This window comes from Dipodomys spectabilis, unplaced genomic scaffold, assembly GCF_019054845.1.
Source record: "Dipodomys spectabilis isolate Male_0828 unplaced genomic scaffold, ASM1905484v1 ptg000006l, whole genome shotgun sequence".
NCBI lineage: Eukaryota > Metazoa > Chordata > Mammalia > Rodentia > Heteromyidae > Dipodomys > Dipodomys spectabilis.
The window spans coordinates 10,057,396-10,071,719 of record NW_024870683.1 but is presented as its reverse complement, the minus strand read 5'-3'; the positions used below and the strand labels follow the sequence as shown (position 1 = coordinate 10,071,719).

The window sequence follows — 14,324 nt, the reverse complement described above, 5'->3', positions numbered from 1 at the left end:
ATGGTTCAAAGCCAGCACTGGCAGGAAAATATGTGAGACTCCTATCTCCAATTAACTACCTAAAAGCTGGAAGAAGAGCTGTGGCTCAAAGTGGTAGAGTACCAGCCTTGAGCAAAAAAGCTCAGGGATAGCACCTATTTCCTAAGTTCAAGCCCCACAGCCAACAAAAAAGAAAAGACCCTATGCAGATGGCGAGAGCCCCTTTGAGGAGCAAAGGCTATTTTTAAAGCAACACAAGCATATTATTCACTCCAGAACCTCCCAAGGCTTTACCATACTCTATCATTTAAACTTAAAAGAGCTTTGTAAATGTCGAGACATGCAGGAATGCAGTTGTCCCACTCTGCAATCTCCTGGGAGGTCTGTATTGAGCCCCATTTCCTGGGATCTGGAGTCTCAGGCGCCTGGATTTCCACTAAAGGTTTCAGTCCTAAGACCAACTGGCAGGACTCAGGCTGCAGTGGTGATATGGTTGCTTGGCACAGGCTCCAGTAAGGAGATGGGAGGTGGGGAGAAGTGGGAATTTGAGGCATTTCTTCTCTCTGCAGCAGCCCCTATAGGAAAGGCCAGATGCAGTCCTGTGAGAGCAAGGGATGATGCTACAGCTGGAATGAGGTGGTAGTCACAAGAATGGATTCAGTGTCTGGAAATTACTTGAGCAAGTGGAGAGAGAATGGTGACATCAATGAAGGCATGCCATATAGTTTCACAAAGTTAATTATACTTTTTTCCCCCATTTATAATGCTGGGGATGGAACTCAACAGCTTCATACATATTTAGGCTCCACTCTTAGACCCAATGTTAATTTTTGAGAGTGAAGACCAAGATTTCCATTTGTGATGTGCAGGTTCTGCTTCTGCACTTCTCCAAGCCCCTTATGAAGCCTGTCTGTATGAATATGTGATTATAGAACAGAGATTAGTCTGGTAGGGGTCTGCCAAGTCTGCAGGGGTGGGGCATGTGCCAAGGACCTAGATCAAGTTAAGAACAAACATTGCCTACTGTGCTTGCTGGCTTCCAGCCACCCCACTCCACATGTGAAATGCAGAATCCAGGATGCATGCCTATAATGGAAAAAGCTAGGGAAGATGCAAACTTATACTGGAAAAAGTTATCTAAATAATCTGAAGACATGTTTTTCAAGATAATTTTATCATTTCAATTTTAAAATTATTAGTTATCTTTTCTCATAAGAACAGTTGCGTATCTTGAGCATTTAGTGCAAATATTATTGCACTCCACTATAACTCTTTCTAACCAAGAATATTTTATCTTTTAATCCCAGCATCTATGATAGTCAAGTAACAATAGCATATCAGTATTGGAAAGAGTTAGAAAGTGCAACTTGCCTGATAACCACTTCGTTTGTGTTGTTCAGTTCAACCACCAGCACAGATGGGGAGGCCTCAGTGGGAATGACTAGAGGAGGAATGGCTATGGTCATATCCTCTGCACAGGTTTCGGCACTCTCAGCAATGTTTTTCTCTATTTGCAAATACTCTTGCTCAATCATAGACTTGATGTCATAATCGCCTTGTGCTTGCCCTTCATCCTTTAGGATCTTGTCAGGAGGCGATGGAAGTTTAGCATACAGAATGGCTTTCTGGGGATTTCCGGAAATGTAGTCTATGGTGCATACATCTGAAAGTGCAGCGAGGTTTTTTAAGGCATCCTCGGGGAATTTTACTTTGTATGTGTCCTCAAATGCTTTTGGGAGTGCACTTGCCCAAAGCCCACTTGTGTATTTCACCAGCAGCTCAGCCACTTTCTCTTTGACATCTCCTGGCATCACGGCTGGACTCTCTTTCGCTGGTTGTGTTTGCTTGGAAGCAGGTAGCAGGGGTACCTTGTCAGGGTCCAGTTCACTTTTCAAGGGCTGCTTTCTCTTGGCTGGATAAAGAAGTAAATCTTGGCCTCCACTGCAAGGTTTTTCCACCTGAATATTTTTAAAGCAAGCAAAGACAAGACTATCAGTGGCTATAAGCAACCGGAAAACACATTAAAGCTTTTCATATTTGAAAGCAACACTTATTTTCAAAGTTCAGAGCAATCACACACTGAAGTATACATTGTATTCTTCTAGTAGTATTTTCAAGCACTGTGTTTATCTGCAAATAACACAATCCACATTTCTGAAATTCTGAAAAGGTGCTCATTTCACTTGTGAGGCATTCAGACTAGGAAACCATAATGCTCTGCTCTGTCTAAAATGTGCTGTGTGCTCTCCTCTGTGAAGAATCCAGAGCTATAGCTTACAAAATGCACCAGATCCAAGGTGAAATGAAGCTACAAAAAGGTATCACAGCTGTCAGGAAGCAGCCACTGAAAAGCACAGTAGGAATATTTGGACAAAATAATACAATTTCACTTCTTTCAAGAAAGCCCTCAGCTCTCCATTATTTAGGGGAAAAATGGCCTAAGGGTAAGGCACAGTTTTTTATAACAATCAACAGAATGCTAGTTGGATGTATTGTCACTCCAGTGACGAACTGTTAAAAACACAAGCTGGGTGCTTGTAGCTCACACCAGTAATCCTAGTTCCTCAGGAGGCTGAGATCTGACAATCTTTTGAAGCCAGCCTGGGCAGGAAAGTCTGTGAGACTCATATCTCCAATAAACTACTCAGAAAAAGCTAGAAGTGCTTCTGGGGTAGAGCTCTAACCTTGAGCAAAAGAAGCTCAGGAATAGTGCCCAGGTCCTGAGTTCAAGCTCCAGGACAGTCACAAAAGCAAACAAAAAACCCAAAAATACGACACCAGGCAACTGTCAGTCATCCGGTCTCTAATTCTGTACTCACAGAATGCCTGAGGGATGCAGCTTGAGAAGTGGTGTGGTGATGTGTTCAAGTTCTTTTTTTTTTTTTTTTTTGGGTCCGGTCGTGGGGCCTGAACTCTGGGCCTGGGCACTGTCCCTCAGCTCTTCAGCTCAAGGCTAGTACTCTACCACTTGAGCCACAGCACCACTCTGGCTCTTTTCTTTTTGCTTATGTGGTGCTGAGGAATCGAACCCAGGGCCTCATGCATGCAAGGCAAGCGCTCTACCACTGAACCACCTTCCCAGCCCGATGTGTTCAAGTTCTAAGCCTTTCTTTCCTCTGCTAGACCAGGTAAAGGCCAGCTGGTGGCCTAGTGCTGCTCATGAGCTAAAACTGTTTTAATTTTTTTGTTGTTTTGTTTTGTTGGTTGTGGGGCTTGAACTTGGTCTCAGTGTTATCCCTAAGTCTTTTGCTCAAGGCTAGCATTCCACTACTTTGAGCCATAGTGCTACTTCTGGTTTGCTGGTGGTTAATTAGAGTATCTCACAGACTTTCCTGACAAGGCTGGCTTTGAACTGTGATCCTCCCATCTCATCCTCCTGAATAGCTAGGATTACAGGCATAAGCCACCAGTGTCAGTCTGAGTTTTACATTTTTAGATGGCTGAAAAGAGTCAAAAGCAAATTTACTTCATGCAAAGATGACTGAAATTCAACACACAAGTATTTTTGGAACAGCATGCTCATTGCTTATGAATTATCTGGGGCTGCTTTTACACTACAATGGTAAAACAGTTGTGACAGTATGTGACTGTCATACAGCTCTAAAAAACATTAGATCCTGTAAAACTTTAAAGCACATACTATTTGGTCTTTACAAAAACAGTTTCTAAAATCCTGTACTAGGCTGTAAGACTGAAGTTAATATTTACTACCTTCTAAAATGCTCATATATATGTTTATGTGTCTGTATGCATATATGTGTGCAAGTTTAATTAACATTATTTTTTCAGTTTGAACTCAGGGCCTGAGGCTTACTCAGCCTCAGCTTGCTTGTTCAAGTGGTACTCTACCAGTGGAGCCATACCTATAGCACAGCTTTTTGCTGCTATTGTGGAGACTCTTCTGCTTGGGCTGGTCTCAAACATCCATCTTTCATATCTCAGTGTCATGAGTAGCGAAGATTACAGGTAAAGCCACCAGTGTCTGGCTATGGGCTGTTCCTATGTTATCAGGCTTACTCAACTATTCCTTAGAATCTTTAAATGTCAGTCTACCCCGTGCTTTCAGATACCTGATAAGGTATAAGCATTTAGACTGGGTAGGCAAAGGAAGTTTAGAAAAGATACTTGTGATGAAAATGGAAAAGCAGAATTCTGAGTGACTCATTTATTCTAATTACTGTAATTTTAGATTTAGACATGGCAATTGTTGTTATCCAAAGCCAGATGAGTCTGCAGAGCCTACTAGAAAATTTTTCCTCAATTTTTATCTACCAACCTCTTCTCCAGCCCTGCTGAGTGGCTGGAGGAGGCAAATTTCAGTGAAGCTTAAGCCATAAATCTTATCACCCAAATGAACACATGGCTCTGTCTAACCCATAAAAGGATAGGAAGGTTCTTCAGCTTTATGATCCTTTCCACTCCAGTGGGTTGCCTGAGAATATGGAATATGCCCATGTTTATTTGGTCCTCTCCTCCAGCATCAAAGCTTCCATTTTCATCTAGCCTCATGTGATCAGAACCCAGGACCTAACAATAAACTTTAGTAGCAAGCCTCTGAAGATGATCTCTGAGCAAAGCAACATAATGGGGTCTTTCGAGTAGGAATTACTTTTATTTTTTTAATTTTATCTAGTTATATTTATTTATATTTATTTTTTATGTCATTACTGGGGCTTGAACTCAGGACCTTGTGCTCTTGCTTAGCTTTTCCACTCAAGGCTGATTCCCTACCACAAGCTACACTTCTACTTCTGGCTTTTTGCTAGTTAATTGAAGATAGGTGTCTCAGAATTTGTTTGTCCAGGACAGCTTCAAACCTTAATCCTTAGATATCAGCCTCCTGAGTAAGTACAGACAGCCATTAACACCCAGCTGGAATTACTTACTGTCTTAACAGAAGATATGACCATCATACTTAATGAGAGCTGGTTCAAGGCAACCTGACAATTCCAGTTTGAGGGTTCTTTATTCCAGAACAATCTTACAGAGTTTCTGGAAATAGTGTATCTCCAAATCTACCTGCAGCATTTAAATCAAACTGACAGTTGCCTTTAGAGTCCGAACAAAAACCAAATGAACTACATAAACTAGAAGACAATTTTTTTCACATCACGTTTTCCCCCATTTCAGGTAATTGGGCCTCCCACCACACTCCATGACTTTGAATGTAGCTCTCTGCAATCTTCAGTGGCTTCTTCCTCATCTTTATGTGCCTAAAGCCATCTTTCTTCAATTAGCTTACTGTTTAAATACAAAAGGGTATTTTGTATTTAAAATAGAACCTACACCTGACTTTAGGAATTGAACTTGACATGAAATAGAGTTGATTCAGATAGCCTTCTCTTGTGTATGTGTGTGTGTGGGGGGGGGGGGGGGGGTGAGGGGAGGGGAGGTGTTGAACTCAAGGCCTGAGTACTATCCCTGAGCCTTTTAGCTCAAGGCTAGCCCTCTACCACTTGAGACAAGTATTCACTTCCAGGGTTTTTCTTCTTTTTCTTTTTCCTGTCTGGGCTGGCTGTGAACAATGTCAGCCTCCTCAGTAGCTAGTGTTACAGGCATGCCCAGCAGCCTTCCACTCTTCAAAGACAAAGCTACTCATGGATATGGTGATGTGGAACACATGCTAGTCCACATACTTCATTAACCAATCTTTTGAGACCATTAAGAGTTCCTCAATTCAAAGGGAAAAATACATGAAACTAATTTGGAGTTAAATATATAGTTTAAGACAAATGTGTTTTTTTTCAGCTTAAACTCATTGGTTTTTATTCATATGAAAATTGTGATTGCCACCTATCTTCCATGAAGCATGTTCTAATTTTTTTTGCAAAATGGTTATAAAGAGTTCCCAAAGCAAATAGGACAAGCTGTGTCCCCAAAGCCAAGGAATCGCTATATTGTGTGATGTCTGTCCTTCACTTTGCTGTGGCGCATCTGACAGAACTTATACACCTATCTCCTGCTTCAGCCCCCAAAACAGAATATCTGACCCTGGTCTTCCAAACAGCCACAGCATGGATATGGGAAGTCAATATCTACTCAAGATATTTTTTTATAATTTTATAATTATAATTTTATAATTTTCTGGTCATAACTGACTGCTAAGCACTTCAGGTGAATTTCTAGAGAGGAACTTCTAGTTCTTTTAGTCCATCTGATTCACAAATATACCTGAGGAGAGGTCCAAAGGTCCTCCCTGGAAGATACTCAAGGTTTGTAACCTTCATGGTATTCTTCACTTTATGTCTGCATATTTTTCCCCCTTTGGCTTTGGAGGTCTAACCTACAAATCACCAGACCAATGACAGGAACTGGAGTGAACCATAACTCTACATACTCTACAAGGACCCTCATCCCCACTTCTAAAAGTAATGACAAGTGATACAGAACTCTCCATCATGAGGCAAACTGTTTCCTCTGATGACTATTAGAAGACTACATCAAATATGCCTTAAGCATGTTATACCCTGCTTGAGTTCTTTCTGCCTCATTTGGAATCTCACATCTCTCTGCATTTCTGTAAGATTCAATCAATGGATTAGATTTGGTAGATGTGAGGGCCAAAGACTTAAACCATTCGTTTCTTCAAGAAAATGTTTGTTCATACAACTAAGTTTTCATCCCCTATCTATAACATTTCTTCTTTTTAACTCTAAAATGGGTTTCTTGCTTTCTAGTTTTACCTGTGCTGTAAACTTAAAAAGTTCATGAAGGCAAACTCTTCTGAGAGTCCCTGAAGACTCACCTGCTAATTCCGTACCATAGGACTCTTGAAGTGAGTTTACTGTCTCTATGGAAATAGAATTTTCATTGGGATTCTATAACAGAATTCAGTATCATCCAATTAAGTCTAGAGGTTTTTCAAAGCACACTTTTCATTTCTAGGTAGTTGTTCTTTGTGTTAAAACTTTAACTGTAAACTTCATTTAACATGGCCATTACTTAATAAAAACCTGAGACAGAGCCAATTGCTAGTAGCTCATGCCTGTAATCCTAGCTACTCAGGAGGCTGAGGCCTGAGGATCACAGTTTGAAATTAGACCCTGTAGGAAAGCCCATGAGACTCTTAACTCCAATTAACTACCAAAAAAGCTAGAAGTGAAGCTGTGGCTCATATGATAAAGTGCTAGCTAGCCTTGAACAAAAAAGTTTAGGGACAGTACTCAGGCCTTGAGTTCAAGCCCCAGGACCAGCATAAACAAAACCGGAAACAGTACAATAAAATCTCATTTACCTGGAGATATGCTTTCTAGAACTTCTTGCATGCAAGCAATGTTTACTGACCCAAAACAAGTGAAAAATTGACTTTGGCGGCAGACTGAAGATTCTTGTGTGCCAAGGAACAATGTCAACCTTAGATTACTGAAGAGAAGCTTGTGTCCTAGGAATAGCCAGTTCAGAGGAAGGTTGGCTGATGACCATGCTAAGAGGCAGTCTATCTATGGACTAAAGCCAAGTAGAGCTGGAAGTGACAGGACTGAGAAAGAGATGAAGAAATGGTCCCAATGGCATCACTGAGTCACAATAAAGAAACTGAATCAGGGAAGATTTGAAGCATGCAAAGGTTCAGAAAAAGACAGAGACCCACCCAATTCACTGTCCCAAACCACCTATTTCCACTCATCTGTCCTACAGTTTCTAACACTCATAACCATTATAAGCTCAAGAAACACAGGAGCTGTAATTTTTTAGATTTTCTTTAAGAGAGTACAATGGTTTGTAGAATGTTCCACAGACAAGGGGAAGGTTAAAAACTCCTTGTTGTAACCTTCAACTGTTCAGAAACCATCTACCCAGAGGCCCTTTCTCCTAAATGGCTTTATAGACTCAATTCATTTCAGGGCCAACCTGCTCTCACCTCATCCCTTACCTATGACTGCTTGCAGACACTGTCTTTAGACCCCCATTACACCTAGTTTCATCAGGATAAACTTTCAAGTCATTTTCCTTCAGGGTGGCCTAGGGCTTGGCTGCGTTCTCAAATGTTCCTACAGGAGATGATGGATTTTTCCCTACCCACACATAACAAGGTTTCAGGGGAAACAGCTCCTGGCTTGGAGCAGTGGCTCTCACTACATGGCAGGGTGGGGCAGGGTAAGAACCATTCCTTGATAATGGCACAATGCTTATTCTGGAGGTTCAGCTTTTTGACCTTACCCACTGCTTCTTCCTTTTAACTTAAAACACTGCCCTTCCTCTCTTTAACTTTGCCTATCAGAGGTAACTGCCTCACTTCAGCTCACTGAAGCTCGGCCTCAGCAAGAGGTTTTAGTCAGCTTTAATTCTGTGCTGCTTCTCAAAAATGACAGCGGCCTACCAGGCGCCCAGTAGGGCACGCCTGTAGTCCTAACTACTTAGGAGGCTGAGATATGAGGATCACAGTTTGAAGCAAGCTGGGGGTAGGAAAGTCCATGAGAGTCTGATCTCCAATGAATCACCAAAAAAGCCAGAAGTGGAGGTGTGACTCCTCCTCCTCTCCTCCCCTTGCTTCATTCCCCCCCCCCCCAAGCTTCTATGACTCTGTCACAGTATGATTTACTTTTCTCTTATTCATACTTTCACCCAAGTTAAATTTAACAATGGTTCATCAGATATTTCTGATAATCAAATGGAAATGCCTATGACAGATATTGTAGGGTACAAACTTATGGAAGATTTGTATTTCTTTTACAACATTATTTAAAAACTTTTTTTTACATTGAATGCTTTGTAAAGTTGGAGGAAAAATATTTTTTTAAAAAGAAAAAATGACTACAATTGGATTTTTTTCTTTGGTTATAAGACAAGCCATATAGAGAGATGCCCATTTTTTTACCCTATACTCTGCACTGCCATTGAGGCTACCTGCCTACCTTGTAGTAATACCAACCAGGCACATGCTCTAGATTTATGATTCCAGCAAGATGAAAACAAGCATTTGGAAGAAATAAAAAATGGCCATGCTGTAGGTGTGCAAAGATGTGTAAAAATAGCTAGGTGCTCTCTAGATAGTCACATGCAGTGAGATAAAAAGGATATTCTTAGGAGAGGAACACAAAGGTGAGATGCTTATGTGCATCTGATCATATAAAATACAGTGATGCCTCACTTATCCCAGGAATTACATTCCAGAGACCCCCATGATAGTTGGATCTGTGAAGCAGTAATGTCATATAGCCATCCCTTACTATATTGTGGCTTACTTGTTGCTATTTTGCAGATATTTCCCTATCTGGAATGTAACTCCCATGGTAGGTGAGGGATCACTATGTATATGTATTTTTTAAAAACCCATGATACAGTGAAGCTGCAATAAATGAACTGTGATATAGTGAAGGACAACTGTAATATTTATTGGGTGAGAGACTCAATGATTTCTGCCCCAAAAGTAGCTATGCAACCCAAGTGGGTGACAACAGCCTGTACAAGAAGTGGTAATGAAAGTGTATGCTCTCTTTAGGCTTATGAAGAGGGTAGTCTATACTTTGCCAAATAGGCATAGGGATCAAAGTACATATTAAAGACAAAAAGCCCTCTTTTAAAACACATTCATTCCTCATGATATTAACTATAAACACCAATGTATCAAGTAGTAACAAATGTTGTTTAAGGTACTTAAATTTTGAATATATTTTGTGTATAGAAAAACATCAAGAGATGTCTTAGAAGTTACTTAGATTTAAGAGTTTCCCTGTATCTATCTCTGGATGAGCTAAGATTTCTAATAAGTGATCTATCACTTTATAATGATAAAAAGCCAAGTGGGAATAATTATAAAAAATAAAGTACTCTCAAAGTTTCTTACGTGAAAGCTGCTTGTGAAAATTTTGAGTATGAATTCTAATATATTAATGATAATATGCCAATAACTGGCCCAAGTAACTGAAATTGTGCAGGTAAATTGAACAAGCATATAAAAGTCACGTCTACTAAAAATGATTATTAGGGAGTACTAAAACAGCAAAGCTATCAGTGCTTACTATAGCAGGTCACCCAAAACAAACTGATACAGAATATGTATTACCAAACAGAAAGTGTAACTTAAAAGTAACTTATAGCAAAAACACATAAAAGCAATTACAACACACAGAGCCATCAACATTGGCATACTTGTTATATAAGTAAGGAACAATTTGTGTTAATCTTAGAGATAAAAATAAGTAAAGTATCAGGTGTAAAGCACCTCATACCCCTAATAAAAGGTATTATGTCTAATAAATAGAGGTCTGAACAGTGGAGAGAGGCATCAGAAGAGAAGCAGAAGGAAACACGTACCGTGCAAATATGAGGCCAATGTTCAAACTGTTGTAAAATTCCTTGATTAAGGTCTTCTTTATATAACTCTTTGTAAAAATGTGGAAGCTTAGATATCCAAACGCCATTGTTATGCTTGTTTAATATTTCCTTTATACGATTTTGAACCTCATCCATTTTATAAGAGGCAGGAGGTGTGACATTTGGTTTTTCAACCGTCTGATTTATATTATCTTTAAATAAAAAAGGATAGAATTAACCAAAATGTTTAAAATTTTAGATTGTCCCCATGACCTAGCATTTGTGTCTTTACTACTCTATGGGGCCAAAGGTTTTAGAAGTTGGCAGGATTCAATAAAACAGCAAGAGGACAACTTTGTTCTATTATCCCTCACCTAACCATCCTGGCCAAGAGACCTCCAAAGAGTGTTCATTTTGCAAAGATGCTTTATAGTCTACACATCAGCATGACCTTATAAGGTAAAGAATAAGTTAATCATTTAGTAATTTAATCATTTAATAATTTTCACCTACAAATAAGGAAGGGAAACTTTAGATAATGTTGATATGCTTGCAATGTTAAAGCTATATTCTACAAAGTATAAGAATGCCTTAATAGTAAGGCCAAAGAACATTTTACAGAAGATAGAAAGTTGTCCAGGTCTTCAGATTATGATCATTTTACTTATGAAAATAACTTAGCAACATGCAGTAGTTCAAAAAATGATTCAGTCACAAAAATAAGGTTTATAAGCCAGAATAAAAGGTTTAGAGCTGGGAAGGTGGCTCAGTGGTAGAGCGCTTGCCTTGCATGCATGAGGCCCTGGGTTCGATTCCTCAGCACCACATAAGCAAAAAGATAAAAGCTGGAAGTGGCGCTGTGGCTTAAGTGGTAGAGCGCTAGCCTTAAGCTGAAGAGCTGAGGGACAGCACCCAGGCCCAGAGTTCAGGCCCCACGACCAGACTCCCCCCACCAAAAATAAATAAATAAAAGGTTTAGAAACCACAAACAAGTAATGCTGATATATTTTATATTTTGATTTCCCCAGTATTGATCTCTCATCAGTGTACATTTATAAAGTTTTGGCTACCTTCCTTGCATTTAAAAAAATTTAAAACCTGGAGTATCTGAATTCGGATCCTAAGACAAAACAATCTGAGTATTCACTAAAGCTGGTATTCTGGTGTTTCTGGTTCTGGTATTTTAATAACTATAAAATTAATTCTAAACTCCTTCAAAATTCTACTGGGATACAGATCAGGGTATATTAAAAATTGCTATGTATGTAAAAATATATTTATAATTTAATCTCACACTATCTCTGCTAGGACTCTATCATTTTTATCTTGTTTTAAATTGGTTGGCAGAGACATAGTGTCTACTTGGGGAACACTGGTCTCTCAGGATGCCAGTAGCCAAAGAAGAGTTTCTCTCACAGAAGCTGGGATACTGACTCTTATCTTCCCACTAGAGGGTATAAAGATATGGCCTGGCCAGAACTGGACTAACGTGGGGAACAGAAAGTTTTCAAACATCCATTTGCATTTCCTACTAAGGGCTCATGTGGTTTACTGGGGATAAAAGGACTATGAAGGAGGAAATGATAAGCCTCTCATATCTAGCCAGACTCTCCTTAATGACAGTGTGTTACCTACTGGTTGACTCAATCTGGAGTCTGCAAACACAGTTTAGCATCTGGAGTCACCTAAGCTCTTATACCTTTCGATGAACAAATGGAGGAAGGAAGTCTAGACTGCCAGCATGTAGAAAAGTTGTGGTGGGGGTACTGCATATTCTCCTGAAATACATTCTCTTGTTTCTGAAGAAAAAGCTTATGCTAAGCCTCTAGAACTGTGTAGTCACAGTTCAGAAAGTGCATATGTAAAGATAATTCATATAAGTAAAAATCCTTTTGTTCAGTTATTCTTATTCTTATTACTTTGCTGATCCTGGGGTTGAACTTGAGGCCTGGGCACTTGGGTCCTAGAGCTTCTTTATTGCTCAAGGCTAGTGCTTGAGCCAAAGCTCCACTTTTGGCTTTTTGGTTATTTATTGGAGGTTAAGAGTCTCAGGGACTTTTCTTCCCAGGCTGGCTTTGAACCGTGATCCTCAGCTCTCAGTCTTCTGAGTAGCTAGGATTACAGGTATGAGCTACCAGCATCATTTAGTATTTTAAGTAAGAAATACTGGAAGTGATTTTTTTATAAAAAAAAAAAAAAAAAAGAACTTCAACTCAGCCAGAATCATAATGAAAGCCACAAAGAATAGAAAGTCGTGTGTGCACCTCACACACCACAAGCACTCACTCTGCACGCGCCCTCTGGCTGTGTCCATAGCAGGAGATGTGCACACTGGTCAGAGAAAACAAGATGACGAGTAGGTCAGTTTCTGAGCTGTACATTCTTTGACTTCATTATGTGTCTTATTGTTTAACAGCCCTTTCAAGTTTTATAACCTGAAGAGTTAGGTATACTCCTACTATTCAGATAATACAGTATCACTACACACATTTTAGGGACCAATTTTTCAGCAGTGGGACACATGAAACTCTTTTATAAACTTAATGTGCTTCAAATCTACAGTAGGGAGTTTCTTCAAGTAGGGCCTGAGGCTGCAAGTTTTGAGGGCTCAACCTCCTTAGGATTTGTGAGGAGGCCACATGGAGGCGAAACAATAGGTCTACTATGAGGAAGGCCTCGTCAGAATAGTCATAATATCCTTGGAAATATTATTTCCTCTAAAGAACACTTGAATTCATGATTTAAAGGAATTAGAAGTAGGAGAAGAAGCTGGGCACTGGTGGCTCATGCCTGTAATCCTAGCTACTCAGGAGGCTGAGATCTGAGGATTGAGGTTCAAAGCCAGCCCAGGCAGGAAAAGTCCATGAGAATTCACCCCTTATCTACAATAAGCCACCACAAAACCAGAAGCGGTGCTGTGGCTCAAGTGGTAGAGCTGAAGAGCGGAGGGACAGCACCCACGCCCAGAGTTCAAGCTCCACAACTGACAAAAAAAAAAATAAAAAATAAAAAATAAAAGAAAAAAAGTAGTAGGAGATGAGAAGTAGGACTGCCAAAGCCTACCACTAGATAGATACTTTACTGGGGGCCCTGAGGCTTCAGAAGCGAGTATGTATCAAGAAGATGTTTGGAAAACATACCACTCACTTCCTTATTACAGGCTGAGAGATGCATCTGGAAAGGTTGCGGAAGGGATGCCTTCGGGCTAAACCTAGGGTATAAAAGAATACCAAGTTTTAAACACTGTACTTGCCACTTAAAGCCTCTGTGGTATTGAACAATGAAAGAAGTCATGAAAGTATTCAAAAATCAGAAAAATGGAAATGAAATCTAGTATTATCTTCCATATCTACCCAGAGGAAAGTATGTTAAAGATAGCTTCAACTTAGCTGAGTATTTGAAAGCCCCTTTCAGAGCCTGCAAGTCAGACTTATAACTAATTACCTTTACAGTGTTAGCAAAATAGAATAAATAAATGCAAGGAATAAATAGCTAGGCCAGGAGCTAGTGGCTCACGACTATCATCCTAGTCTCTCTGAAGCTGAGACCTAGAGGATCAAGGCTTGAAGCTAGCCCCAGCAGAAAAGTCTGCAAGATTCCAACTCCAATTAACCAGCAAAAATGCTGGCTTGGAGGTGGTTGAAGTGGCAGAGGGGCAACTATGAAAAAGAAAACCCAGTAAGAGTGCAAGTCCCTAAGTTCAAGTCCTGGTAAATAAGCAATTGTAAATAAAAATATATAATATATAAAGAATATAACAAAAAACAAAGGACTTGATGTTGAAATACATCATAAAGTTACATTTAAAATATCTGAGTATGTAAGTAAAACAGAAAACCTACAAACAATAAGTTTATATTTTATCTTGGCATACCACAAAATAGTACTTCAAACCAGATCAATATTTCAAAGCAGTAACACAGATGGTGCTCAAGTACCTATTTTGAAAAGAAGAAACCGATCTCCACACCATTACTACAATAATTATGTAAGATTTATGATGGGGACTATATAGGTAGATGTCTCTAAATATGAGGACAAAGAAATACATGTATATGTGTACATATACACACATATACCATTTATGTACA

At 39.6% G+C, this 14,324-nt stretch overlaps 1 protein-coding gene across 4 annotated transcripts in view; it reads right to left on the bottom strand.

Annotated features, from left to right (window-relative positions):
• Tdrd7 (tudor domain containing 7) overlaps nt 1-14,324 on the bottom strand; it is a 59,189-nt gene that overhangs the window by 31,298 nt on the left and 13,567 nt on the right. For 2 of the 4 annotated variants that reach the window (XM_042696293.1, XM_042696305.1), the window contains 4 exons: nt 13,374-13,444; nt 12,520-12,564; nt 10,234-10,445; nt 1,351-1,937 (listed from right to left, as the gene is read on the bottom strand). In XM_042696293.1, coding sequence (XP_042552227.1) covers nt 1,351-1,937; nt 10,234-10,445; nt 12,520-12,564; nt 13,374-13,444 — 915 coding nt within the window. The remainder of the gene's footprint in view (nt 1-1,350; nt 1,938-10,233; nt 10,446-12,519; nt 12,565-13,373; nt 13,445-14,324) is intronic. The other 2 variants (XM_042696299.1, XM_042696308.1) reach the window with 1 other exon arrangement.